General features: G+C 32.2%; 2 protein-coding genes across 5 annotated transcripts; both read left to right on the top strand.

Annotated features, from left to right (window-relative positions):
- Nucleotides 1-2665: 2665 nt before the first annotated feature.
- Nucleotides 2666-5066, top strand: LOC140863293 (uncharacterized). 3 transcript variants are annotated; one of them, XM_073266615.1, is made up of 2 exons: nucleotides 2666-2801; nucleotides 4179-5066. In XM_073266615.1, exon 2 carries the CDS (start codon nucleotides 4313-4315, stop codon nucleotides 4862-4864), a length of 552 nt encoding a protein of 183 aa, XP_073122716.1. In that variant the 5' UTR covers nucleotides 2666-2801; nucleotides 4179-4312; the 3' UTR covers nucleotides 4865-5066. The 3 variants fall into 3 exon arrangements, with proteins under 3 accessions (XP_073122716.1, XP_073122718.1, XP_073122715.1); XM_073266617.1 differs by having other exon boundaries at nucleotides 2685-2801; nucleotides 4284-5066; XM_073266614.1 differs by having other exon boundaries at nucleotides 2688-2801; nucleotides 4090-5066.
- A 7425-nt stretch (nucleotides 5067-12491) lies between these two features.
- LOC140862715 (rab escort protein 1) lies at nucleotides 12492-20344 on the top strand. 2 transcript variants are annotated; one of them, XM_073265750.1, is made up of 9 exons: nucleotides 12492-13193; nucleotides 13878-14000; nucleotides 16144-16243; nucleotides 17563-17601; nucleotides 17933-18056; nucleotides 18160-18235; nucleotides 18484-18679; nucleotides 19521-19607; nucleotides 19964-20344. In XM_073265750.1, exons 1-9 carry the CDS (start codon nucleotides 12529-12531, stop codon nucleotides 20057-20059), a joined length of 1506 nt encoding a protein of 501 aa, XP_073121851.1. In that variant the 5' UTR covers nucleotides 12492-12528; the 3' UTR covers nucleotides 20060-20344. The 2 variants fall into 2 exon arrangements, with proteins under 2 accessions (XP_073121851.1, XP_073121850.1); XM_073265749.1 differs by having other exon boundaries at nucleotides 17816-18056.
- The last annotated feature ends 7170 nt before the right edge of the window (nucleotides 20345-27514 follow it).

Below are 27514 nucleotides of genomic sequence, written 5' to 3'. Positions count from 1 at the left end.
TGAGTCGAATGGATTCGATTTAGAATTTGATTTGAGGAAGAATTTGATTATTGTATTTCAAATGATGTTCATTTTGTGTCTCTTTGAAATTCATCGCAACTATTATTGAAATTACATAATTTAACATGAAGTGGATTTTTAATTTTGTTCGTCCAAGCAAGTCGAAAAATTTAAATTCTATATATGTGTGTGTATATATATATATGTATAATCTCAAATCCATCCATCGGAGGTCAACCTCAAAATTTTCAATGCAATCCGAGGCATTGTTTATTTGTTTTTGTCGTTGTCTTATATTTGATTGAATTGTTTTGGTTGATCATATTTTCTGTATGCTTTGTGATGAGATGTGGGAATATTTCAAAGATATTTAATCCAACTTAGTTAAATAAGGAAAAACAAATTAATATAAAAGAGGGGCTCAAGTTTATAGCCGTTAATTTGGGTTAGGTCCGCCGGATCGGTCAACTATGTCACACAATTTAAGTGGGTTGAATTGACATGTTTTCAATCCAACTAAAGGTGGGCCTAAGTGAGTCAACCTGCGCGGGTCGCGGGCTTAAATGAGTCAGCCCGCGGCGGGCCTAGGTTGGCCCGTAGGCCTGATGAATTATTATTATTATTTTTTATTTTTATTGTGATATATGTATTTTTAATGAAATTTGTGAATTTTTTTTGTATTAATTATTTTATATAAAGTTTACACGTATGAAATCAATAATTAAAAAAATTTATTAATATATTTTTATTAATATTTATTTATTAAATAAAATTTATAATTAATTATAATGATTTATATTTATTTTTATTTGTAGTGAGCCAACCCGATGGGCGGCCCGCCGAACCCGTAACTCACTTTGGATTGGGTTGAGTTGAGAATTTCCAACCCGTCGGGTAGGTGGGACGGCCTGTCTTCAACCCGTCAAACGATAGGTTTTTTGTGAGCCGGCCTGCCCCATCCCGTCATGGGTTTATCCGTCTAACAACTCTACTCAATCTATTGGGTGAGCCGTGAGTAGGGTCCATTTTAAAAGGTCTATAACTAGGAGTAATCAAAAATTTTTATTAACAGTGGGAATTGCATCACATCGATTTTTTTTCTCGTTTTTTTTAAATCGCGATTAAAAATAATAATCATAAGTCACAGCTTACATATGATGCAATAATTTTGTTAATAAAAAAACGTCAAATCATCCTGTCTAACCAACTTGTAATAGTAATTGACCTAATATTATTTATTTGTACACAACACACTCGAATTAAAAAATTTATTACGAATATTTTATTTGAAGTTTGAAAGTAAAAAACATCATGGTGCAAATGTTATTTTTTTGGGAGTGTCTTGTTCTACTCAATTATTAATTTTTTTTGAATTTGATTATTTTTTAGCTAGTTTTAATTTTCTATGATTTGAACAGTCTTTTATATTTTAAAAACATTTTGTTTTTATTGCTTTCAAATCAGTTTGGATATGGAAAACTAGAAAGTTACGAGTTTCCTCGTGTAGTTGTCAAAAATGCTTAAAGATCATCGAGTTCCTTGTGGGAAAGTTTTTGATTACGTTCTCTACAAATTATGGGGTAAGTTTTTGTGTTGCTATGTTACCTATGGGGATTGTATTATTTATTTGTTCATGACACGATATTATGCAATTAATATTCTTTTATAAAAAATTTATTAGTATAAATTATGTATTTTTGTTTTCAACATTTTAATTAAAAAGTTTGAAGTTTCAATTTTACACATTTAATTGTTCACTAAATGTGAGAGAAGAAACACAATATATATATTTATGTGTCAAAGACAGGTAATGAGATATGTTTACTCCTAAAAACATGTTATTTTTTTACCGACGTTAAAAAAAATATTTCGTTACGAATAAAAGAGATATCCACGAATTGTTCATACGCAAAATCATAATTATTGATATGAGTCTTTCCCACAGAAAAAAGAATCTTGTGTTAGAATAGAAACAAAAATGACGTGAATTATTCAAGAATCAAAGTCGATTTGTTTTTATTAAAAAAATATCAATAAACTTATATGAAACACTGTTCTCCGTCTTATTCATTTACACACACATATTTTTTGTATATTTTAAAACAATAAATTTTATAAAGCAGTTTATCATATTACTTTTGTTTAATAAAGATTTAATAAAATAAAAATATATATAAATAATTAATGATATTAATTTTATATGGATAAATTATTATATTTATACCTATTTATTAAGCAAGAAGGTCGTAGAAAAACTACATGGTCTTTTGGTATGATTTCATAATTTTGAAATTTCAAATTATTAAAAAAAATAGTAAAAAATAAATAATATAATCCACTATTTTATAACTACTACTTATAGGTAATATTTTAAGCCAAAAAAATTTATTTTTGTTCTCATAAATTTATTAGAATTTTTTTCAAAATTAATTTTAATAAAAATCAAATTTTTTATCACACCCAACGATTGTGTGCAAATACGTTAGTTGAAAAATATGAAAGATAACGCTACCGAAAGCTTGATTATTTGTCCCAAAAAAATAAAAAGCTTGATTATAGGAATTTTTTAGATCTTGCCTGGTCATTAGTTAATTGCAAGGGCATTTCTGTAATTACGGTTGGAGCACCAGTTGATTTAATGTAATCCGGTTTTTTTTTCCTCGTATCAATAATTTAGCTAGGGTTTCCTGTGTCTTCTCCTGGCATCGGTCTCCACTTCTGTTGCGTTCGGGTCTTCGTAATCTTGTACTTATTCGTTTCAAGATTCTCCTGGGCTGCGCAGCCATGTACGGGCAAAGAGGGTAAGTTAAAAGGGCCTTCTTTGTTTTAATTGCCCTTGTTCCGGATCATCTTGAGTTGATAAAATGCTTACTTTGTTGGTTTTTGGAATTCTGAACCCGATTCTGTGTTTTTTCCCCCCCGTTTTTAGGTCTATTTCTCGTCTGTTTTATGTATATGTTAATTCGAAGGGATATTTATTTCTTGAATATGAGGAATTTTCAGGATTTTTCTTTTTAAATTTTGTCTTTCTTGTGTTTGATTTGCGAAAACACCTGGGCTTAAGCGATGATCGATTCAGGGAGATGCTTTTGTGAAGCGGTGATTTAGATTTTAGCCTGTCAATTCTATAATCATTCTATATGAATTATTGTTAAAGAAGTTGGGGATTTTTGGGTGTAAATTTCTTTTTCTGTTTGAATTTGAATCATGGAATATTTACGTTTTTTCCTACTATTTTCCTCATTTTTGTTGTTCTTTGTGGGATTGAGAACTAATTAGGAAATTTTGTGGGGGGAATTGAATAATTATTTATTGGGGAACCTCAGGGTGTAAATTTTCCTTTTCTTATCGGATGAGAGTCATGAGACTGGTTGGTTGTCATTTTCAAAAGCTTTGGTAGATCTCAATCCCGTTGGTATCACGAGCTCATTAACTAGAATAAACTATTTGCATATACAGTGGCTCTCAATTCAGCAATCAAACAAATTATTCAGTTTAGTGCCTCAATGTTGATAAGAAATTAGGTCTGCTTATGTTTGGGACTTAATCTTGCTTCAAAGTACTAAACAAATTTCTTGTCTCGGGGAGATAATATGTATGTCTGCCTTGGGATGTCCTGTAAACTGAAAACGACAAATCTCCCTAGAAAAAAATCTTTTTTGTATTTGTTCGTTATTTCAATATTTACTTCTTGGTGATAAGGGATTCAACTATTACAAATGCTTTTTGACATATAAACATGCTTCTTATGCGTATTTGAATTCATTAAGACCTCTTTTGAGTAGCAATTCCTTGATTGACCTAGATTAAACTGATTAATGAAGCTCCAAGTTATGCAGCTGTTTCTCTTGATAAAGAATGAGATATCATTTATTTCGGGATCTGGATGTTTTATGTTATATGTACTGTTTTGGCCTTCATTAAAATGATTTGTGATTTAATCTGTCATTGAGTCCATTAGATATGGTTAAAATGCTTGAGACATAATTAGTAAAATTAGATTATAGGAGGAAAAATGGGTTGGGATTGGCTTTATTAACAAGGTTGAGTGGGGGGATTTTCCCTTCCTTTGGGTATGAATAATTGAAGGGCAATGTTTGGGAGCGGGGGGGTTTCAGACGGGTACGAGATCGGATCAAAGAGACCAAGAATGATGGAATCAACTCCCTACTTCGCAGTGAGAAGCAGTTCAAACAGCCATCAAAGATATGGCTATGACAGCAGATTCCAGCCGGCTCCCTTTCCAGTTGTTCGGCTAAGGGGTCTTCCCTTCAATTGCGCAGATGTTGACATTTTCAAGTTCTTTGCTGGAATGGACATTGTGGACGTCTTCTTGGTGAATAAGGATGGGAGATTCTCTGGAGAAGCGTTCGTGGTCTTCGCAGGGAATATGCAGGCTGAACTTGCTCTTCAGAGAGATCGACAGAACATGGGAAGGAGATACGTGGAAGTGTTTCGGTGCAAAAAGCAGGAATATTACAATGCAATAGCCGCTGAGGTGAGTGATGGAGCTTATGGTGGGGTTGACAATCGTGGATCCTCACCTCCAGCTCGACGTAAGAGGTCTCCAGATAAAGATAACATGGAATACACGGAGATCTTGAAGATGCGTGGGCTCCCTTACTCCGTAAAAAAATCAGAAATCTTGAACTTTTTCGAAGATTTCAATGTCACCGAAGGTAAGATTCAGATCGGTAGCCGGTCTGACGGGAAAGCTACTGGAGAAGCTTATGTTGAATTTGCTTCTGCTGAAGAGGCCAAGAAAGCCATGTGCAAGGACAAGATGCTGATCGGATCTCGGTATGTGGAACTCTTTCCTTCAACACCAGACGATGCAAAACGATCTGCGGCAAGATCACGCTAGTGAACAGAAGTGTCATTCCTACCAGTTCATGAAAGAAAGTTGGTTTGAAATGTTGAATCTTCCTCATGTGATGCTATGTGGGTAAACATTATGTCATTCCAATTTGTTTTCCATAGCCAGAGGATTTGAGTTTGAACTTTTACTTTGTACTACTTTCTGTTGTGAGATCTTGCCCAAGTAAACCACCCATCATTAAAAGCTAGTGCTATGTATACACACACACACGCCACTCTTGTTCCGCCAACCAATCATATTTTTCACCGAAATGTGTTAATTAAAATATTTATGATTTCTATGGTTGATAAATTAAAATATTTATGATTGTTGAAAATATATATAAATATATATTATTATTTATTGTTGAATGTTGAAGGTTGAAAATTGAAAATTGAGTTGTAAAATATTGAAAATTAGTGTGTGATGATGTAATTAATGATGTATTAATTTTTGACTAATCTCCAATTGAGATCTATAAATAGGTCTCTCCATTTGTGTAGAAAAACACAATTGTGAAGAGAGAAAAATTTTATAAAGTGTAGAATTTGATAAATTTTGAGTTTTTGAGTTTTTATTTTTTACCGTAAATTTTTACTTTTTCACAACACGTTATCAGCACGATCGCTCGAAGGTTCTCTATATTTTCCGACGCTCCAAAATACAAGAAGAAGTCAAAAATATTCAACAAGTAAGAATTTTTATTTTATTGTTTATATATTTTTATTGTGTATATATTAATATATAATATCATGTTATGAAAAAATAAGTTTTTTTCAAAACTTGTTATAAATCCTGGGAGGATGTTAAGACGACATCCCACACTCCCGGTAAGGGATACGACAAGTATAAAAGCCTCCAAGGTTTTTAAACAATAACGTGATATATATTTATTATGTATATATATTAACTATATTAATATATAATTTCATGTTATTATATAAAAGGTTGTCTATGACACTGACCTTATAATAACGTGATATGATATATATTATTGTGTATTTATATACTAACCATATTTGTATAATCTCATGTTATTATATAAAAGGTTGTCTACGACACCGATCTTATAATAATGTGATATGATATACTATACCTGACTTTATACTAACTATATTGGTATAATTTCACAACATTATATAAAAAGCTGTCTACGACACTGACCTTATAATAATGTGATATGATATACATAATTATTTAATTATGATTATCATTATATGCATTACATGATTATCACGAATTTTTATTCAACACATACTCAATTTTTTCTTTACCCCCAACGGTCACAAACGGTAACAAAACGGCTAGTTTTTGCCCTATAAATATGTTCACTCAAACTCATTTTCAATCACACCAAATTCATTCTTTCTCTCAAAATATTTTATCCTCGGTTTTTTCGAAGATGGAGATGATGACATTTATAAGGATATTTTTCATAACGACTATGATCATCATGCTCACGAGTCTTTTACTCACCAGCGATTTTCCAACACATATTTTTTCTCTATTTGTATACGCACTTGTAATTTACGTTCTTCCATTATTTTGTATTGTCATATTTATGGAAATTAACTAATAAAATACATTGTTATTTTCTAGTACCACCATGTCGAACTTGGCGAAACTCGAATTCATTGCACTTGATATAACCGGAAAGAATTATATGCCATGGACCCTCGATGTAGAAATGCATCTCGAGTCATTGGGTCTTAACGAAACTATCAAAGAAAATAACATATCATCCTCACAAGATAAAGCAAAAGCGATGATATTTTTACGCAGACATCTTGATGAGGGGTTGAAATGTGAATATTTGACCGAAAAAGACCCAATGATTTTGTGGAAAGGGTTAAAAGAACGTTTTGAGCATATACGGGAAGTTATACTTCCGACCGCACGAGATGAATGGAATACTTTAAGATTCCAAGATTTTAAAAAGGTGAGTGATTATAATTCTGCGATGTATCGAATTGTCTCACAGCTGAAATTTTGTGGGCATAATATTACTGAGATGGAAATGCTTGAAAAGACATTTTCCACATTCCACGCATCAAATATAACTCTACAACAGCAATATAGAGTGCGTGGATTTTCAAGATACTCAGAACTCATCGCATGTTTACTCGTGGCGGAAAAGAATAATGAATTGCTCATGAGAAATCATCAGTCCAGACCTACTGGTTCAACGGCATTTCCTGAAGCAAATGTCGTAAGTAAAAATGAAAACCAAAATCAAAGATATAGACAAGATTTTGGTCGAGGTCGTGGACGAGGACGTGGGCGTGGACGTGGGCGTAGAAATGATCGCGGTCGTGGTCGAGGCCGTGGATTTGAAAATAAAAGAGATAGTTATTTCAATAACTCATCTCAAAGGAACGTCACGAACCACCCACAAAAGAGGCAGCATGATAATACGGGTGAAAATGAAAATCATCCAAAAAGAACTGAGAGTGTTTGTTATAGATGTGGCACTCCAGGACATTGGTCAAGAACTTGTCGAGCCCCTGAGCATCTGTGTAAGCTCTATAAAGATTCAATAAAGGGGAAAGAAAAAGAGACCAATTTTACTGAAAACATTGACCATGCAAGTGGTTCAATGAATTTAGATGCTGCCTACTTTTTGAATGATTTCGAAGATATTGATTAAATATACTGGTGGGAAAAGAATGTAACAATGTAATTTTTATTTTATAAAACATATTATATTTTGCATGTATTGTTTGCATGTATCTTTCTTAATTCATTTTATTGCATATTGTTTTTGAAGATCATTATGGAAAATGCTATGATCAAAGATGGAAATAATGCACTGGAAGTTTGCATACCAGATAGTGGTACAACGCACACTATCCTCAGAAATGAAAAATATTTCTTGGAATTAAAACCAACAAAAACAATGGTGAATACAATATCAGGTCCTGTAGACTTGATTGAAGGATGTGGCAAAGCACAATTTTTGTTACCTAATGGTACAAAATTTTTGATAAATAGTGCTTTATATTCACCACGATCACAAAGAAATTTGTTGAGTTTTAATGATATATATTCTCATGGTTATGATACGGAAACAATAACCGAAAGAAATGAGAAATATATGTGTCTTACTACATATAAATCAGGAAAGAAATATGTAGTTGAGAAATTATCAATGCTCCCTACTGGATTGCATTATACACATATAAGTTCAATCGAATCAAATATGGTTATTGAAAATTCTTCAATACTAACAAATTGGCATGATCGATTGGGACATCCTGGTTCAATAATGATGCGAAGGATTATAGAAAATACAAGTGGTCATCCACTGAAAGACCAGAAGATCTTTCAGAATAATAAGTTTCAGTGTAAGGCATGTTCTCTGGGAAAACTTATTATAAGACCATCACCAGCTAAAATCCAAAAGGAATCACCCATATTTCTTGAACGTATTCAAGGTGATATTTGTGGGCCAATTCATCCACCATGTGGACTATTTCGATACTTTATGGTATTTATCGATGCCTCTAGCAGATGGTCACATGTATGTTTATTGTCCACTCGGAATGTGACATTTGCAAAATTGATGGCTCAAATAATAAAATTGCGGAATCAATTTCCCGAATATACGATCAAGAAAATAAGACTTGATAATGCTGGAGAATTTACTTCCCAGACTTTTAACGACTATTGTATGTCGATGGGAATTACTGTTGAACATCCTGTAGCTCATGTTCATACACAAAATGGATTAGCTGAATCATTGATTAAACGTCTGCAGTTGATTGCTAGACCAATGATTATGAGAACGAAACTCCCTATTTCTATATGGGGACATGCAATTTTACATGCTGCTGCATTGATTCGCATCAGGCCAAGTGCATATCATAAACACTCCCCATTGCAGCTTGTATTTGGCAAAGAACCAGATATTTCTCATTTGAGAATTTTTGGATGTATGGTGTATGTGCCTATTGCACCACCTCAAAGAACAAAAATGGGACCTCAAAGAAAGAATGGTATTTATATCGGCTATGATAGTCCATCAATCATTAGATATCTTGAGGCTCAGACAGGCGATGTGTTTACAGCACGGTTTGCTGATTGTCATTTTGATGAAAATAACTTCCCAATGTTAGGGGAGAAAAGAAACACATCGAAAAAGAAATCACATGGTATGTACCATCATTATTACATTTGGATCCTAGAACTAAACAATGTGATAAAGATGTACAGCAAATTGTGCATTTGCAAAGAATAGCAAATCAAATGCCAGATGCATTTGTAGACACAAAAGGGGTAACAAAATCATATATACCTGCTGTAAATGCCCCTGCTCGAGTTGAAATTCCAAAGAAACAAAATGAAGACATTCATGATGTCATAAAACGCCTGAAGCGTGGAAGGCCAATCGGTTCAAAGGATAAAAAATCCTCGGAAAAGAAAATACATAGAGAAAAATGATGATCAGAAAATAGAAAATGGTGTTCCAGAAGAAACACACGATGATGAAAATATTCTGTCAGAACCACAAACTGACGAGAATCATGAAATATCTATCAATTATATTAATACTGGAAAAATATGGAACCGAAAGAATGTACAAGATATTGATGAGATATTTTCGTACAATGTGGCATGTGACATCGTAAATGAAGATAATGAACCAAAATCTTTTGGTGAATGCAAAACTCGAAAGGATTGGTCAAAATGGAAAGATGCCATCCAGGTTGAATTAAATTCGCTAAATAAACGTAGTGTTTTTGGACCTATAGTCCTTACACCTAAAGGTGTTAAACCTGTTGGGTACAAATGGGTTTTTATTCGAAAGAGAAATGAGAAAAATGAAATAGTGAGATATAAAGCTCGACTTGTTGCACAAGGTTTTTCTCAAAGACCTGGAATTGATTATGAAGAAACATATTCTCTTGTTATGGATGCAATTACGTTTCGGTATTTGATCAGTTTAGCAGTGTCTGAAAACTTGGACATGCGTCTAATGGATGTTGTTACAGCTTATTTATACGGATCACTTGATAGTGATATATACATGAAAATCCCTGAAGGATTTAAGATGCTAGAAGCACAAAGTTCAGAACCCAGAGAATTTTATTCTGTGAAATTACAAAGATCATTGTATGGGTTAAAGCAATCCGGCCGAATGTGGTATAATCGGCTAAGTGAACACTTGATGAAAAAGGGATATGTAAATGATCCAATATGCCCTTGTGTTTTCATCAAGAAAACAACATCGAGATGCGTGATTATTGCTGTATATGTTGATGATTTAAACATCATTGGAACGAATAAAGAAATTCAAGAAGTGATGTTATTTTTGAAGGAAGAATTTGAAATGAAAGACCTTGGAAAAACCAAGTATTGTCTTGGTTTACAAATTGAACAAAAAGAATGTGGAATTTTTGTTCACCAGTCTAATTATACAGAGAAGGTCCTTAAACGTTTCAATATGGATCAATCAAATCCTTTAAGTACTCCAATGGTTGTCAGATCATTGAATATAGAAAAGGATCCATTTCGTCCATGTGAAGATGATGAAGTTGTTCTTGGTCCTGAAGTACCATATCTAAGTGTCATTGGTGCCCTTATGTATCTTGCAAATTGCACTAGACCAGACATATCTTTTGCAGTAAATTTATTGGCAAGATTCAGTTCATGTCCAACGAAGAGGCACTGGAACGGAATTAAACATATATTCCGTTATTTACGAGGAACGACGGATTTGGGACTTTTGTATCCAAAAGATACAAATCAGAGAATAATTGGTTATGCTGATGCTGGATACTTATCTGATCCACATAAGGCACGTTCCCAAACCGGATATGTATTTACTCGTGGAGGCACTGCAATCTCTTGGCGATCACAGAAACAAACACTTGTTACAACTTCATCAAATCATGCCGAGATTATTGCACTACATGAAGCAAGCCGTGAATGTGTCTGGCTTAAATCAATGACTCGGCATATCCAAACTTCTTGCGGATTATCAGTGGACAAGAATCCAATCACACTGTATGAAGATAATGCCGCATGTGTTGCCCAAATGAAAGAAGGATACATCAAAAGTGACAGAACTAAACATATTCCTCCTAAATTCTTTGCATACACTCAAGAGCTGGAGAAGAATAAAGATATTGATATCTGTTACATTCAATCAAGTGAGAACTCATCCGATCTCTTCACAAAGGCACTTCCCACGGCGATATTCAGAAAACACATTTATAATATTGGGATGCGCAATCTACGAAATATGTGAAGAATCATTCATGTTGACATCAGGGGGAGTTTACGTGGCTGCACTATTTTTTCCTTACTATGGTTTTTGTCCCAATGGGTTTTTCCTAGTAAGGTTTTTAACGAGGCAGTATACAACACGTAATGGAGATAGTCATTCTATCATGATCATCATCACAAGGGGGAGTGTTGAAAATATATATAAATATATATTATTATTTATTGTTGAATGTTGAAGGTTGAAAGTTGAAAATTGAGTTGTAAAATATTGAAAATTAGTGTGTGATGATGTAATTAATGATGTATTAATTTTTGACTAATCTCCAATTGAGATCTATAAATAGGTCTCTCCATTTGTGTAGAAAAACACAATTGTGAAGAGAGAAAAATTTTATAAAGTGTAGAATTTGATAAATTTTGAGTTTTTGAGTTTTTACTTTTTACCGTAAATTTTTACTTTTTCACAACAATGATTTTTATTGATGATAATTTTTTTAAAAAAAGTATTTATCAAAGCCCCACTCCAAGGAAAAGGGCCGGATCTCTGTTATTTTTATGAGTGAGATGACCACAGGAACCGAAATGGGTAACATTATTAAACATCAGAGATTAATTAGGAGGTCGGAAAAGAAGATGGACGATTTTGGGGAAAGCAGTGAACAAGAGAGACCGAAAGAGTATTAATTTCTTTTGGTATAACAATTACCAAAAAAAATAATTATAAAAATGATACATAATAATTTTATTATATTATTGATTAAACAATAATTATAATATTTGTAAAATTTTAATAATAATTATTTACAATTATTATAATGATGTAAGTGTTACTATAATAAGTATAGTAAAGGAATATTGTACTATCAATTTTGTAAGTTTTGGTTTATTCGGGTTTGATTATTCACTTTTGTCAAAATATAACTTATATTACAATCACACATTAAAAGTACCTAAACAAAAATAAAAGGAAACAACACATGGTTTTCCTCCATTTTGATGCATTGCAGGGTCGTTTTATTTTATTTCCTATTGCTTTTTTCTTAGATTAATTATAATATGTTTATTATAGGTTGTATATTTGTATGTGCCTAAACACCAAAATATAGGTTATATACATATATATTTTGAATAAATATAGGTTGTATATTTGTATATGTTTAAAACCCAAAACAAGTGAAGTACTAAAATTATAATTTTCTCTCTGTATTATTAATTAATTAATAAATACATAATGGTGATCGGTTTTCTGAATATTTTTAAATAAAATATTTAAAAATGTATCTTATTTTTTTTTTTACGGTTTTAAAAATGTATCTTATTTTTATTTTGTATGTTTAATATTAATTTACTTTTTTATTAAGATCATATAGAATTTCGTTTACATTCGTTTTTACAAATGCGAGGATTTATCGTTCTTTCCCCTTAGGCCTGGAGTATCGCCGATGGAGGAAGAAACGTCGTATCCACCCATCGAACCTTCCACTTTTGACCTCATAGTCACCGGCACAGGTCTTCCTGAATCAATCATCGCCTCCGCCGCCTCCGCCGCTGGAAAAACCGTCCTACACCTCGACACTAACCCCTTCTACGGCTCTCACTACGCCTCTCTGCCCCTAAATGATTTCGTAACCTTCCTCCAATCCCATTCGCAACCTCCCAAAGTCCCTGAGAGTGATGGCTCCATCCCTCTCGTCTCTCGGTCTCTGTACTCCTCCCTGGAAATCCACTCCCACTCCGACGAACCCCTCAAGAATGCTAGGAGATTCAACCTCGACTTGGCGGGTCCCCGCGTTTTTCTCTGTTCTGATTCCATGATCGATTTGATCCTCAAAACGGGCATTAATCAGTACATGGAGTTCAAGAGCGTAGACGCCAGCTTTGTAAGCGATGTAGACGGGGGATTATTGAATGTGCCCGACTCTCGGAGCGCCATATTCAAAGACCGCAGCTTGTCCATCACCGAGAAAAATCGGCTGATGAAGTTCTTTAAGCTCGTGCAGGCACATTTTTCGGAGGAAAGCGAGGAGGATAGAATACCCGAAGAGGATTTGGAGAGTCCCTTTGTGGAGTTCTTGAGCAAAATTGGGTTGTCGCAGAAGCTAAAATCGTACACATTGTTTCTTCGCCCTTTATCTATCTACTTCCCCGTTAGTGCCTTATTGTTTTTTCCCATTATATGCGTGTGTTGCTAAATTTTTTTTCTTTTCAGTTTTTCTTTAAGGAGATTTACATAGTTTTAATTAGTGTATGGTTTACATTCAGTAAGATTGATCGTGAACTTTTTAATTGGGTATCAAATTCATACGCCACATACCGTCAGATTACCACATTGAGTAGCACCTAGTTAATCGCCGTGTGTTCCTTGCCATTTTACTTTTTGTAATGGTTATATTGCAAATAAGAGCATCTGAATTGTGGATTTGTCATGATTCTTTGCGATAGTAGTTGACAACTCTCAAATTTTGCGTCAATTAACTAACTAGTGCGTTCAATCCAAATTTCAAGTTCCTAGAACTAAGAAGCATTTTGCTGGCCAGAGCAATTATTGCACCCTAACACTGTTCTTGTGAACTCTTTAAACTGGAATGTTTTGGTTGACTCTTCGTTTTTTTCCTAAAAAAGAAAAAAACGATCAATAATTGAAAGGAAAGTACTGCAGCAAGTTCCTTGAAATTTTGTTCACGGAGTGTTATGATCATTCATGTTGAAAACGGATTTGCAAATGGATGCATAGCTTGTAGGTTCCTGGTTTAGTTTATGTTTAATTGGCATGCGTTGGTTTTTCCTCCAGGATTATTCTATATGCTATAGTGAATGCCAATTATGATCAGGACAACATTGAAGCATGTAAAGATGTTATAAACACTAAAAGTGGGATTAGCCGTTTGGCACTCCACCACTCCTCCGTTGGCAGGTCAGTTCTTTGCCTTAAATGTTTATTTTCTTCAAGAGCTATCTGGTGATCCTAAAAATGCTTTCGGCATTCCTGGAGCTGCTATAATGAATTTATATAAAAGAAATGTATATTAGGGGCTAGCATCGGCTTCATATGCATGCAGTGACATAATTTTATGTGACAGTAACTAAAAGGCAACAAATAGAAGTGCATACAGGAAAGATGTTCCAGTACAGGAGGATCGTGTGACTGTAGGGTTTAGATTGATGTATCTACTAAGAATAACATTGAAATGCAATATCTATTTCTATTTCTTAACAATGATCTTAAAATTGGACTGTTATTTCCGTTTTACAAAAAGCTATCCTTGTAAATATTTGTTTGATACAGTTGTTTGTCCAGTTCATTAGGTTCATTAGATGATTTTGCCTCTAGATCTAAGTATGCCTCCATTGAAACTTCAAAAGAATAGCACAAAGATCAAATTGAAAGATTTTATTTTGAAGTGGATTCTTTATAAAAAAATTTAAGATTTAGACTTTAGAGCATAACTACGAGGGAATGAGAAGGCTTTGAAAAGTTAGATTTAGAATTGATAGATTGCCAGGAGATCTTAGATATTCAATGTAGTTGGGAATTAAATTGAACTTTCAGGTTTCATGGGAGATAGTATGGAAAGAATTCAATGTGGGGTTAATGGAAGGAGGATGTGTTGTGCTCCCTTCTCTTAAAGAGTTTAAGAATGTTTCAATCTCAGATTTATTAAGAGATGAGACTTTTGCTTACTGTTGATATGATTAGGGAGTCGGTATTTTCTTTTGTTATCCGCGGATCTCTTGTCCACCTTTTGTAATAATATCTTTCACGTATATAATATATTATAGTTTCTAAAAAAAAAACTAAGAAGGTTTCGAATTGAAATTTGGAATTCAGGAGATATAAACGATTTAAGTATATCTCAGAAACAAAAAACACGAGGTTTGTACTTCTCAAGTTTTCTTTCCAATCACATAACTTGTAGTCTTACATTCAGTGTTCGGTCATTTATGAAATAGTTTAATAAATATCATGTGTATTCTATAAAGAGAAAAAATTGACTGAAATGAAGATCAAGACTTTATTAATATAAGGGGACTCAGCACAAGGAAAATGGGTTCAATGTTTTGGTATTTTCCATACACATTGTGCTGTATCTCGACTAATTTTATTAATGCATTGAGACTCACAAAGAAAAGGGGTCAAAATTTTGGTAATTGACATACATATTTTGTTGCATCATTCATAGTGGAGATGAGTCGTAAACCGTCCCCTTTTGTCTGTGACAAACTATTAGGCCTATGGTAAGACTCTATGAATTGGGAGTTAATGCTGAGTGAGATAAATTTTAAAAGAAAAATACTAGAGAACCCAATAACAAAGATTTATATCCAAAAGACCTAGCAATTTTCATTTTATCTTCAAAACCCATTATATTATGTTGGGTCCAGTTTCTGTTTACATATATACTTTTTATAACTTGATTTAAGATCAGTTCAATTATGATAGTATGACACATTATATTTAAACACAATTAATAAATTTCAAAATTTAAAATTATTATCTCAATATTAAAGAAAAGATAATCAAATTATAATTAATGAAACAACTTAATTTGGTACAAAAGTTTCTACTTCTCTAGGTATAATGATAGATCGGGAAGCTCGACTAGAAAGAATCAGCGGGAAAATATATTTATTAACACCATATAATTATTTTATTCAAATATTATTATTTTTATTAATTCAGATTATATTATGTTTTGTGTTAATCCTACGTAAAATAAATCACGTGCATCTAAAAGTGCAGATAATATAGATACAGTTTTTTTGTCCGTGAAAATTTCATAACATCTCTTCTGGTCACCATATGCATCAATCACTATTCAGCTATTCTTTTTTCTCTATGTTTTTGGGCATTTTATTGTTCTCGTTGACATTTTAAGAGTCTGACTGATGAATTGTATCAGCTCATAAATGATACTATACAGTTTTTTTTAGACAAATTAAACTGAAATGGTCACGTATTTTACTGTTCTTTAACCATTCTCATAACGGATTATTAAAATTAAGTTAACTAGATAAAAAGCAATGACCCTTGATGGCATTTTGCTCAAACTTCGTAGGTTTGCTAATGCCAATGGAGCTATGATATACCCCATTTACGGTCAAGGGGAACTTCCTCAAGCTTTTTGTCGTCGTGCTGCTGTAAAGGGTTGCATATATGTAAGCATAAATTACATCTTTTGGTTTACAGGATGCCTCTGGCATCAATTGTCTATCTGATGCTTCCTGCATCATCTTGCGCTTTGTGATTATTAGTTTGGGATAAATACCGTTTCTCTCCCGTTCTTCCTTTGTCGATCTATTTTGTCCTTTAATTTATGTGGAACCATCGATATATTCTTCTGGTTTTGTGGTGTCTTGGTGAAATGCCTGGCAACTGATCTAGCCATTTTAGACATGCAATTTTTTTTATTTAGCAATTTTCAATGTTTATATTTTCTTCTTGGTTATTTATAGATTCCATCATTTTTCTGTTTGAAATTCAATTGGCAATAATGGAGACGGAATGGCCTTTGTCTAACCTATAGAATGTGTTTCATCTTGGGAAGAAAGAAATAAACGCCGCAAAAAACAAAACAAATAAACCAATGAGAAGCTACATGTTGACCACGAGACATGATTTCTGTGTCTGAGGATTTATTCTACAATATTGTGTGTCAGAGGGTCATGATTGTTTTGTTTCCCATAGAAAACGCCTTGAGAAATTATACTTGTCAGATTGTAAATGGTTATTGTTTTTTCATGTTTGAGATGTGTGTGGTTATCAGCCTCAGATCCAGTAAAATTGACCAGCCTGTCAAACTCTTATTTGCTGTCTTTTTAGCAAACCTTTTTTCAGTATTAACATTTGAAGCAAAAGGATACTAAAAATATGGTGCCTAGATACACACCTATCACAGGCTTATAAACATAGTTAATAGTGTTACTTTTAGACTTTGAAATTTATTGTGCATCGAAATGATGAAAATGGGCATGGTTGTACTAAGAAGCTTCATGTTCAAAATTTTGAATTTATCGTGTTTGGAAATGATGAAAATGGACATGGTTATATGAAAACTATGCAATCAGAACTTGAAATAACAAACAATTTTTAAAGAAAAGCTCTTGACTGAAGAAATAAGCGATGGCAAATACTGTGAAATAACAAAACAAACTCCATGTTCATTAAGTGAGTCATGGAAGAAGCCTCTAAAAAAGGAAAAAGTTTGGAGAGAATGGTGAATAAATAAGATTATGTTTGATGGATAGCTTTGCATCTTTTCGGTTCAAGCTTATTACTTTCTATAGATGTTAAAATATGCTCCCTCGCTTTTGTGTGAGATTTTAAATATGGGAAATTGGCACGACATATGGTGATAAATATTTTTTCAGCTCTCTTTAAATTTTGATATCTACAAGTAACTGATATTAGTTTTTTATAAAAAAATCGTTTTTTCTCTTCAGCTTTCTCTAATGCTTTGCTACATTACGCTGTACAGGTTTTGCGAATGCCCATAGTTTCTGTGCTCATGGATAAGGTTTGAAATGATTTTATATCCATATTTTGTGTATAAGAAATTTATCTGGAGAGTGCATGAATCTAAGACAAACTTGAAATGTGGATGTGGAAAGTTTGTTACATGGCATATCATTTTCAGTTGTCACATTCGTGCACTTGTGAGGGCTTGTTTTCATGGCTCATAGAGTATATTTTTCTATGACTTCTCATATGCCAATATGGATTTCTCACAGGAAGATGGAACATATAAGGGTGTCAAATTAGTTTCTGGTCAGAATTTATTCAGCTCTCGGTTGATTCTTGCTCCCTCTTTCACGATTCCATCACCATCGGTTCCTTCTTCTGCACAGCCATCAAATTTACGTGATGCTGGCCGTATAGATGCCAAAGATAAGGTTGCCCGGGGAATATGCATTGCGAATAACTCAATCAGATCTGAAGTTTCTAATTGTTTGGTGTTCTTCCCTCCCAGATGTAAATCTAAATATTAACGTTATTTGATTGACCTGAATTTCCAATTGTCTTTTATTTATATTTACATTTCATATTTTTTAATTTGCTAGTTCTTTATTTGCAGCTTTATACCCTGAACAGATAGCATCTGTCCGTGTATTTCAGTTGAGTAGCAATGTTGCAGTTTGTCCCCCTGGGATGTAAGTTGTACTTCACCTATTGTTTCCTTGTTTGTTTCAAACTTGAAAATTCTGATTAAGATTTCATTCTTCCCTCCCTATATATTATTTTTGAAGAAGTGCGTCTGGATGGTAAAGCTTTTTCATAGTGTGAGGTGGTTTTTGACAGGGAATTTCGTTGACTTGTAATATACTGTGAAATGAATTTCTTACATTCAGTACCTGGATTCTCCTGGAATGCAAGTTACATTGTCTAATATGTCATTCAGGTTTGTGACTTATCTTTCAGCAATGTCTGTTGATGCTGTGGAAGGGAAAAAGTTATTGGATGCAGCCATAAATGCATTGTTCTCTATTCCTTTACCTGGAAACTCCGAAAGCAGTGGTATTGATAATTCAAGTGAAAATATAGAAGTAAAACCCAGTTTGCTTTGGAGCGCCTTGTATATGCAAGAGCGGACGAAAGTATGCTTCTTGTCTTTCACATTTTTTCCATGAGGAGCTTAGTTGCATTCTTAGTTCCATGGACCTTGTTTTGAATTTTTTTGTGATGTTTGTTCTCTCTGAGTTTCATGCTGTGATATTTCATTTTTTAAATTTCTATTTCGTGATATTCTGCTTCAGTTTTATGTTATTGTCCCTTGAACACCTTGTCGCAGATTAGGTGAACACTTGTCACAAGTAAAGGAAAATTGAATTTAGTTTAATTTTGGGAAATCAACATTTTTGCAAAGAATTGTAAGTGGTAAATTTGTTATTAATTGGTAATGTCATTTTTCTACTAGTCTGTTGACCGTGTTTGTTAGTTTCAATCTCGAAGGACATTTATCCCTATCATTAAGCAATTTATTTTAATGTGTTGGGTAAGTATGGTGAGTGATCAATTCTGGATCTTTTACGTCAACAATAGAATGTCAGTTATTTCTAATTGTTGGTCTTTGGAGTAGTTGAATCTATCCCCAATTTACTTACCTACTCTAAATGAGAAATCCTTTGCATATGCCGTTCTTTTTTGTTTAAATGGAAGTTATATCATGTGTTACAAGCAATGATTCACTGTAAAAACTGATGACAAACACTTGTTCTCTACTTCTACCAAATTGTCAGATAGAAAGCAGCCTTCTTGTACCTTTATAGGTAATATATTTTGTGTGGTCGTGATCGTTTATGGTGAAAAGGATGCGTGCAGGCTCATGAAATGGGGGATATCATTCTTTCCTAACTTGGAAGATCTAGTCCATTGTATTTCTGATTCTTCTTGTTTGTTCTGCACTTTTAGTTTGATTTTTTTTTACATCATTGTCAGTTTCAAGGAGATCTGGATTCCATCAGCAACACGCCAATGCCAGACGAACATCTAGACTATAATCATCTTCTGGACACTACAGAAAAGGTAAACAAAACTTTTTCCCAAATTCTGTTCGAATATTCAAAATTCGTATCGTAATACCATCTTTCTGTGAAATGATTCCTGGTTCTTCCACATGATTTGATCTATACTCTATGCTCCTGGGTTGAAATAAAATACATCTACTTCATAATATGACCACATTTGAACTCATATGCACCCGGATATTCAGTTTCAAGTAATGATTATAAATAGTTAAATTTCAGAACAGTTTTGCGGCAATTCACATATAATCGGATTATTGGAATCATGGGCATGCAATGTAGTCATCTTAGCTCCTTTCTGCTACATGTCATGGTTAAATTCTGACAGCATGATTAAGGTTTGCTGAATTCTGGCAGTTATTTCAAGAAATATACCCTGGCGAAGAATTCCTCGCTACGACAAGCTTGTCTGATGAGCATCCGAACTATGCTGACTCTGAGCTTGATTCATGAAGAAGTGTTCATAAAGACTGCTGGAAAAGTCCCACTGCCTTCCAACATTCTTGGGAAGATTGAATGGCAAAGTGTGCGAATCGTTTTATCCGGAAAATTGAGTCGTCCTGCCATTTTCTCACATGTAATGTTAATCATGTAAAATGATAGGTGAAGGTTAAATTAATATTTTGGAGCAGGACAACTAAGATTGGCCTGTTTTATTGATAATAATTTCCATGTGTACTATAGCTTGGCCTTGAATTCTGATGATTTATTTAATACACACAATGTATCAAATCTATGCTTCCATTTGTTTGCAGCAGCCTTGTGTTGGATCGGTAGTCCATCAAAATTGGGAGACTACTTCAATGCAAAATCAGTTGAATACTTTCATTGATGGTGTTGATGTAACACAACACGTATGAGTGTCGTATTGACGTTATATCAACATCACATTGAAAAAATGACCAAAATTAAAAAGAGAAAAATATAACGGATTAATAATGAAATTTAATAATATAGAATATCATTATCAAAAGCTTGGCAAACATATTTTCTCAATTACTAGGGCCGGACCCAATCTCCGCCCAGTTGGAAGGTATAATATCATATTTTCCCAATGAAGGATAAACTCATAAATGAGCAAGTTGTCGTTATTATTATTATTTTTCTAGGATAAACCATGTTTTCTTAAATGAGCAACTTTTTAAGATAGTGACTTCGAATAAAACCAAATTGATTTTTTTGCAGTGAGATTTCCAATCTTGTTCACTCTGTGTTCCACGAGTCTTCTCGGAATTGCGATAATAATAAAAAAAATTGCGCTTCTAAAAAAAACAAATTTGCGAAAATTCAACGAAATTTAATGGCCGGAGAAACCGAGTATTAAAAAGACGAAAATTGAGTAATTGACAGATGGAACAATTAATTATTTAGTGTTTCACTTTCACACGGAGTCAAAGTCTAAGCATAAAATACATTTATTTTATAGACATTTCTCGTTAACAATTACACCAAATGATGGGTGGACCAAATTAAATGTTGGGCAACTTACAAATCACTTCCCAAATCCAAACTTAACTTTATATTTACTCCCTAGATGTTTAAACTTTGTTTCAACTCCCTATTGCTTAAATTGTTCCAAAAATACCCTTGTTCTTAATTTAATCATTATTATTATCAAATGTGGAATCAGATTCGAAATTTGACTCACTTGATTCATCAAGATAATAAATATTTTCATCTTCTGATGAACATTCAATTGTTTCTATTGGATAAAATCCAAGAGTGTATAATTCTTCTAAAAATTTAACTTTTTTTTCTTTTCATTTCGTTTTGGACATTCATTTGCATAATGACCTTCTTCATTGCACAACCAGCATGTGCAGTTCTTTCCTTTACCTTTTGGACAAGGTGGTTTTTTATCATCAAACTTTTTATAAAAATTTTTTTTATAAGGTTTTCTGAAGAAATTCCTTCTAAATTTCTTTTTCTTATAGGGAATAAATTTCCTATTAAAAGATTTATAAGGTTTATTAAATTTATTTTGTTTCTGTCGTTTTAAATGTCTGTGTGACATGTTTGTTTTGCAACCGTATTCTTTTACTGTGAATTTCATTTTGTCACAACAAAGTTTATTGTTTTGTTTGTAAGATCTGGATATTCTTTTATTTAATGTTACTTCATAACATTTCTTTGTTATAACATCTTTAATAAATTTAATAGCTCTTCCTAGTGTTTTGGCATAAACGCTAGTTAAGAATTCATATTTACTATTTATTGGTATGTTAGGTATTTTATTAAAAATACTTAATTTATAATGTTCTTTTTTATCAGCATCTATTAACTGATAATAGTTTGTTTCATAGTCACATATAAATTCTTCTAGATAACATAAATTACATAATTTTATATTATCCAGAATAAAGATTGCTCTATTTTGTTATATATTTTTGGATACTAAATTAACGTCATTATTAAAAACTCCTAAAAATTCTTGGTACAAGACATCAACAAATAGTTCGAAATATCGATGTCCTGTCATTCCTTGTGGTAGATTAGTAATTACTAGGTTTTCAGCCCAAGTTCTTACTGCTCCTACCAGTGTCATTTTTATCATCCCATGAGTTAAAACTTGAATATTCTCACTTTTGTCTAATAATGGTGTTAATTGAATTTGTACTGATAGTTCATTTGCACAATGATCCATCTTTGATTTTCTTTCTTTAGCTGTTGAACAACCTAAATCTAAGATATTTTGTTTCACAAATCTTGATGTTTTTGATTCTCTTAGAATATCTCTAATATCTTTATAAGATCCAGAGTATTGGTCTCTGTCATATTTAAATTCTTCATCATCTCTTCCACCACTACCTTCTACATTTGTTCGTAGATTTAATCGTGGTCTAGAATCATCTTCAGATTCTGATTCTGAAATATCCATATCTCTATATTGTTCTGATTCCTGATGTTAATGATATAATTCTTCTGTATTTACTCCTATTTGTTCAAAATCAGTTTGGTCTGTTTCACTAAACATCTCCATACTTATGTTTGCCATAACTAAGGGGATTGAATTTTGAATGGTGGTTCTTCTTCCATTTTCCTTTTTCTTTTATCTATTGGAAGAACTTCTTTAAGATAGTTTAATATTTTATTACTATGTCTTTCTTGTTCAATTATTAATCTAGTCGTTGCTAAATCAATATATTCTCTCTAATTCTTGTATTGATAGATTGATATTATTAATATTATTTTCTAAATCTCCTAGATCTTTTTTTAATTTTATTAAGGACGTCATTGCGATGAGGTTGACTCATTAACAATAGCTTGTTTAATTTTAAGAATATTTTGATTCATGGTTCCAATCTTTTCAAGAATATCTTCATCATTTCTAGCAAATGATAATGATCTTCTTTGTACAGACTGTTTTGTGATTTGGAGGTCATCTGAACTCCATCTTTTATAGGAATTTATTTCTTCAATAAATGCTTTTCGAGGGTGTTCAATTCTTGTAATATTTTCAAACATTCTTTCAACAGAAATAGTTGGTTTTGTTAAAATTATTCCTGTTTGAGAATTATTACTTTTGCTAAACCGACAACATAGTTTATATTGATCGGTTGATTTTCTGTTAACATAAAATTATTTCTATAAAAGTAATAATCTAATGTTAAGACGTCATTTATGTTTTTATCAAAAAAAGATATATTGTATCATGGATAAATACAAAATTTCATATTTTTGTGACATAAGTTTCCTTCAATTTTTTCAAGGATAGAATCCTTAAAATTACGCATCCTTTTGTCACGAACTGTGATTTCAATTGGTGTATCTATTCTTTCTCGGTAGTGAGCTGATACTATTATTTTAATTCCTCCGATATGAACATATTTTAGTTCAAATCGTTCTTTTTCACTGGCTTTTGCCATGATGGTATCAATATCTTGAGTTGTTAACAATTTCAGAGTATTAAACCTTAATTCGTTATTTATTTTACATGATCGTTCATTTGTATGAATCGAATAATAAATTAAATTTTTTTTGGGATTAATAAAATTTGAAATCTTGCTTAATATTCCTGGTTGATCTATTAAATTAGTTTTTGAATTAGAAAATCCTGTTTTCTGTATTTCAGCAAACTTACTCTGATTAAATATAATATTCAAATTATACTCTTGGTTTTCTTCAGATTCATCAATCTGGCTGTTTTGATTTGGAATTGTTACTTCTGCCATTTAACAGATGATAGAACTTCAACTTCTTAATTTTCTTAAAGCTGTTAGAAGTCTTTTTGTTGAATCTATTTGTTCTAATAGATTCTGAAAATCTTCGAAATTATCAATTGAAGATTGACAATTATTGAGATGTTTCAAATTTTTTTCACAATTTTCTATATCAAAATTTATATTTTGAGAATATAAATTAAAGATATTTGCTTTTGTATTTTCATATATTTTCCATTTAGTAAAAATTGTTATTTTTATTATTTTGTTTTTGTTGATCAGGTTTCGATAACAAAGTTTATTCTTATTCATAACAGATTGTTACTTTTTCAATTTCTTCATTTTCAGAAATTTGTATTATCATTTTCCAGGTGCTTGAAAAATGTTCCTTTTTATGATTTTTGAAGTATATGGTTTGTAGATCTTTTATTCTAAGCCAATATTGATTTATTAGAAATGAATCTTTTAGTAAGATTATTTTATCAAATAAATTTTTAATCTCAATATCTAAAGTTAATCCAGGCATTAATAATCTGCTTTATTTAACCGCTCTGATACCAGGTTGCGGAATTCTTATGAATTTCTCATTCATGTTTTACAGATCTGATTCATTTATAACAGATAAATGTTTTTCGATTAATTTGGTTCCATTCATAGGTTATTATTACAAATTTTAGTTGATAAATTGATTCAAATATTGTTAAATCAGAAGTATTCAAACGATATTCATGAAATGTATCATATTCATGATCATATTCTATTTCAAACCAGTTTTTTATTATTAATCTTCCATTTTTTTTATAAAGGATGATGACATGATTAATGTATTTTGACTATTTATTTAAATTAAGGGCTGCAGGAGATTTGGGAAGATTACCTTGATTGAATGAGTCTTGGTTTTGAGCAGAGGCCAAATCCTTGCTTTCCCTTAACGATCACTTGATCAACTGGTACTTGCTTTATGGATTTCTAGGTTTACTCTAACCATGAATCTTCAATGGTTGGCTTTCAATCTTATCCTCCTTACGCCCTGCTTGTTTAGTTATTAGCCATAAGGCTTAATTTTGTTTCTGATTTTATGTTTCTTAGTTTTTGATAGTTTTCATACGTCTTGTATGAACCAAATTGTAAGAAACTTAAGAAGAGAGAGATACTCAAACTTCACTTATTCATTTACAACACAAACATCTCCTTTTATAGGCGTGGAAAAACGCATACAGTAGTAAAAATAAAGGAAGAGGGGGACCATCCGACACTACATAATGGAAAACAACTCATTTTACATCTGAGTGGATGCCTTTCACATGTGGTGTGGTCCATGATTTTATTTGTTTTTACATTGTGTCACTTTCTGAATCACTGGTACATTCGGACCATTTTTTTTATTGGTTTGTCTTCTTTGACAACTGGTTTGTCCTCTTTGACAGATGCTTCTTCTGTCTGAATGGGTTGACAATGTCCATATTTGTGAGTGGAAATCATTGTTCTTAATCTTTGACATAGCATTTGTTGGGTTTCTCGGGTCATGTCAACTCTTGCTTCATAGATTGAAGCTTCGAATTGAGCTAACATGGCTTGTTCTTTCTTTTGGATTGTCTCCTTGTGTCCAGTGGTTAATAAAATTTTACTGGTTGCAAAATTTATTTTAACCTTTGAGTTTCCATCAATCTTTCCTGTCTTTGAGATCATGTCAATCAATGTCTTTATTCTTATCTCAGAAATTATTGAGATATCCATTACTAGTTTCTCTTTATTTGATCCTTCAAATAAGAACTTGTCTTTATTTTTTCGACATTGAATGTATATCATCGGTTGATAGAATTTGTCATTTTCCCAATATGGAAGGGTTGAATGAATACTCAATGTTAACACTGGTTCGTCCTTGAAGACTGCTTTCTTGAACTGGATAATACTATTTCTCAGTTGATATGAAAATAGTTCTATTTCTTGATTGTTGGGACTGACTTCTAATCCGCTTAATAATCCATTTGAAAAGAATCTTGCGACTTCATACGCTGGAGCACCTTGTAGTCTTCTTGCTCTTGATATGCTCTGTGTGTCACAAGTTTGTAGCCAAGATCCTGCAGATGGTTTGGCTATTCTCAAATAGTTTAATGTTTCAAAGAATTCGGTTTTGAGTTTTTCTTGAAAATTTGTTTTTTCAAAAATTGGTTTTTGTGGTCGCAGATTGACCATCTCTCTTTCTCTTGTTTCAAGGGCGCTTTTAAACGCCCTTTCTTTTTTTTTTCTTTTTTTTTTTTCATTTTTCTCGGTGTTGGCTGTGACCACCGATTCTTTTTTCTTTTCTTTTTCTTTTCCTTTTTCTTTTTCTTTGTTATCAGTGTTGGCTATGACCACTGACTGTTTTTCATTCATCTCCATTATTTTGTCAAATAGAGTTGCTAACTTGATTGGTGTTCTTGGTGAGGATGATGATGACGAGGTTGTCATCTTTTCTTTTATCCTCTGAATTTTTCCATTTATATTCTTTTTCCTTTGTTGAAGAATCTGAATTTCTTCATCTATGTCAATCAATTGTTCTTTTAATTGATCTAATTGCTCCATCCTGCACAAGAAACACACACACACATACATACACACACACACACATATATATATATATATATGTATATATATATATATATATATATACATATATATATATATATAATGGTTAGAAATTTAACTCTTTATCGTGACTAATTCGGATAGTTTTATTATGCGTATCATTGCATTTATGAATTCTTTTGCAAGAATTGAACCAATCTTCATGAGATTGATTATTTTACTCATAGAGTAATTTATGTTTTTGAATATAAATCTCATTTCATCAATTTATATTCCCCATGCTTTCTAAGGCATGTTCGGATGACTTGAAGTCATAAAATAATTCATGTTTTTGAATATAAATCTCATTTCATCAGTTTATATTCCCCATGCTTTTTAAGGCATGTTCGGATGACTCGCAGTCATTTTCTGGATCACTTAGAATCTTTTTTGTTATTCTGGTACTACGGATAGTATAATTTGGATGAAGTTCTCTAGTTAATGCATCGGGTAATAAATTGTCCGTTTCTTTGACATGCTGGATCTCGAACTGATAATGGTTCAATTTCAATTGCCATCTAATTAACCTTGTTGCATTTCTCCCTGCATTTCTTGATATTTTTCTTGTCTTGAAATATGTTAAATTCATATTATCCGTTCTTACTAAAAACGGTTTAGAAATAAGATAAATCTCATAATTTCTAATTGTATATATTAAAGCTAATAATTTTTTTTTTTCATTTGAATGATAATTTAATTGTGCACCTTGAAAAGTTCCTGATGTATAATTACATAATTCTTCATTATTCCTAGTAGCTGTTTTAGTAATTTCTTCTAAATTTTTTTCTCCTGTATAAGCTTTTAAACATGCTCCCCAGTATTCATCTGAGGCGTCTGTTTCAATTATTATTATGTCTTTATTTGAAGAAAAATATAATTCTGAAAGATTACTAATTATTTTTTTTTTAATAGTGTCTATATAATTAGTATCTTCTTTTGACCATTTCCATTTATAGTCCTGTTTAAGTTTTACCTGAAGAGGTTTTTTGATTTCTGCAAGTTTCTTAATATAATTTCCAGAATAAGTTAATAATCCTAGTAATCTTCTTAATTGATCTTTATCTTTGATTTCACTAGGAAAATCATGAATTTTTTTAAGTATATGTTGTTGCAAAAAAAATTTTTCGTCTTCTATTTGTAA

This window comes from Henckelia pumila, chromosome 4 (assembly GCF_033568475.1).
Source record: "Henckelia pumila isolate YLH828 chromosome 4, ASM3356847v2, whole genome shotgun sequence".
NCBI lineage: Eukaryota > Viridiplantae > Streptophyta > Magnoliopsida > Lamiales > Gesneriaceae > Henckelia > Henckelia pumila.
Note: the sequence above shows the minus strand (reverse complement) of the source record. Positions and strands in the feature narration are given on the sequence as shown.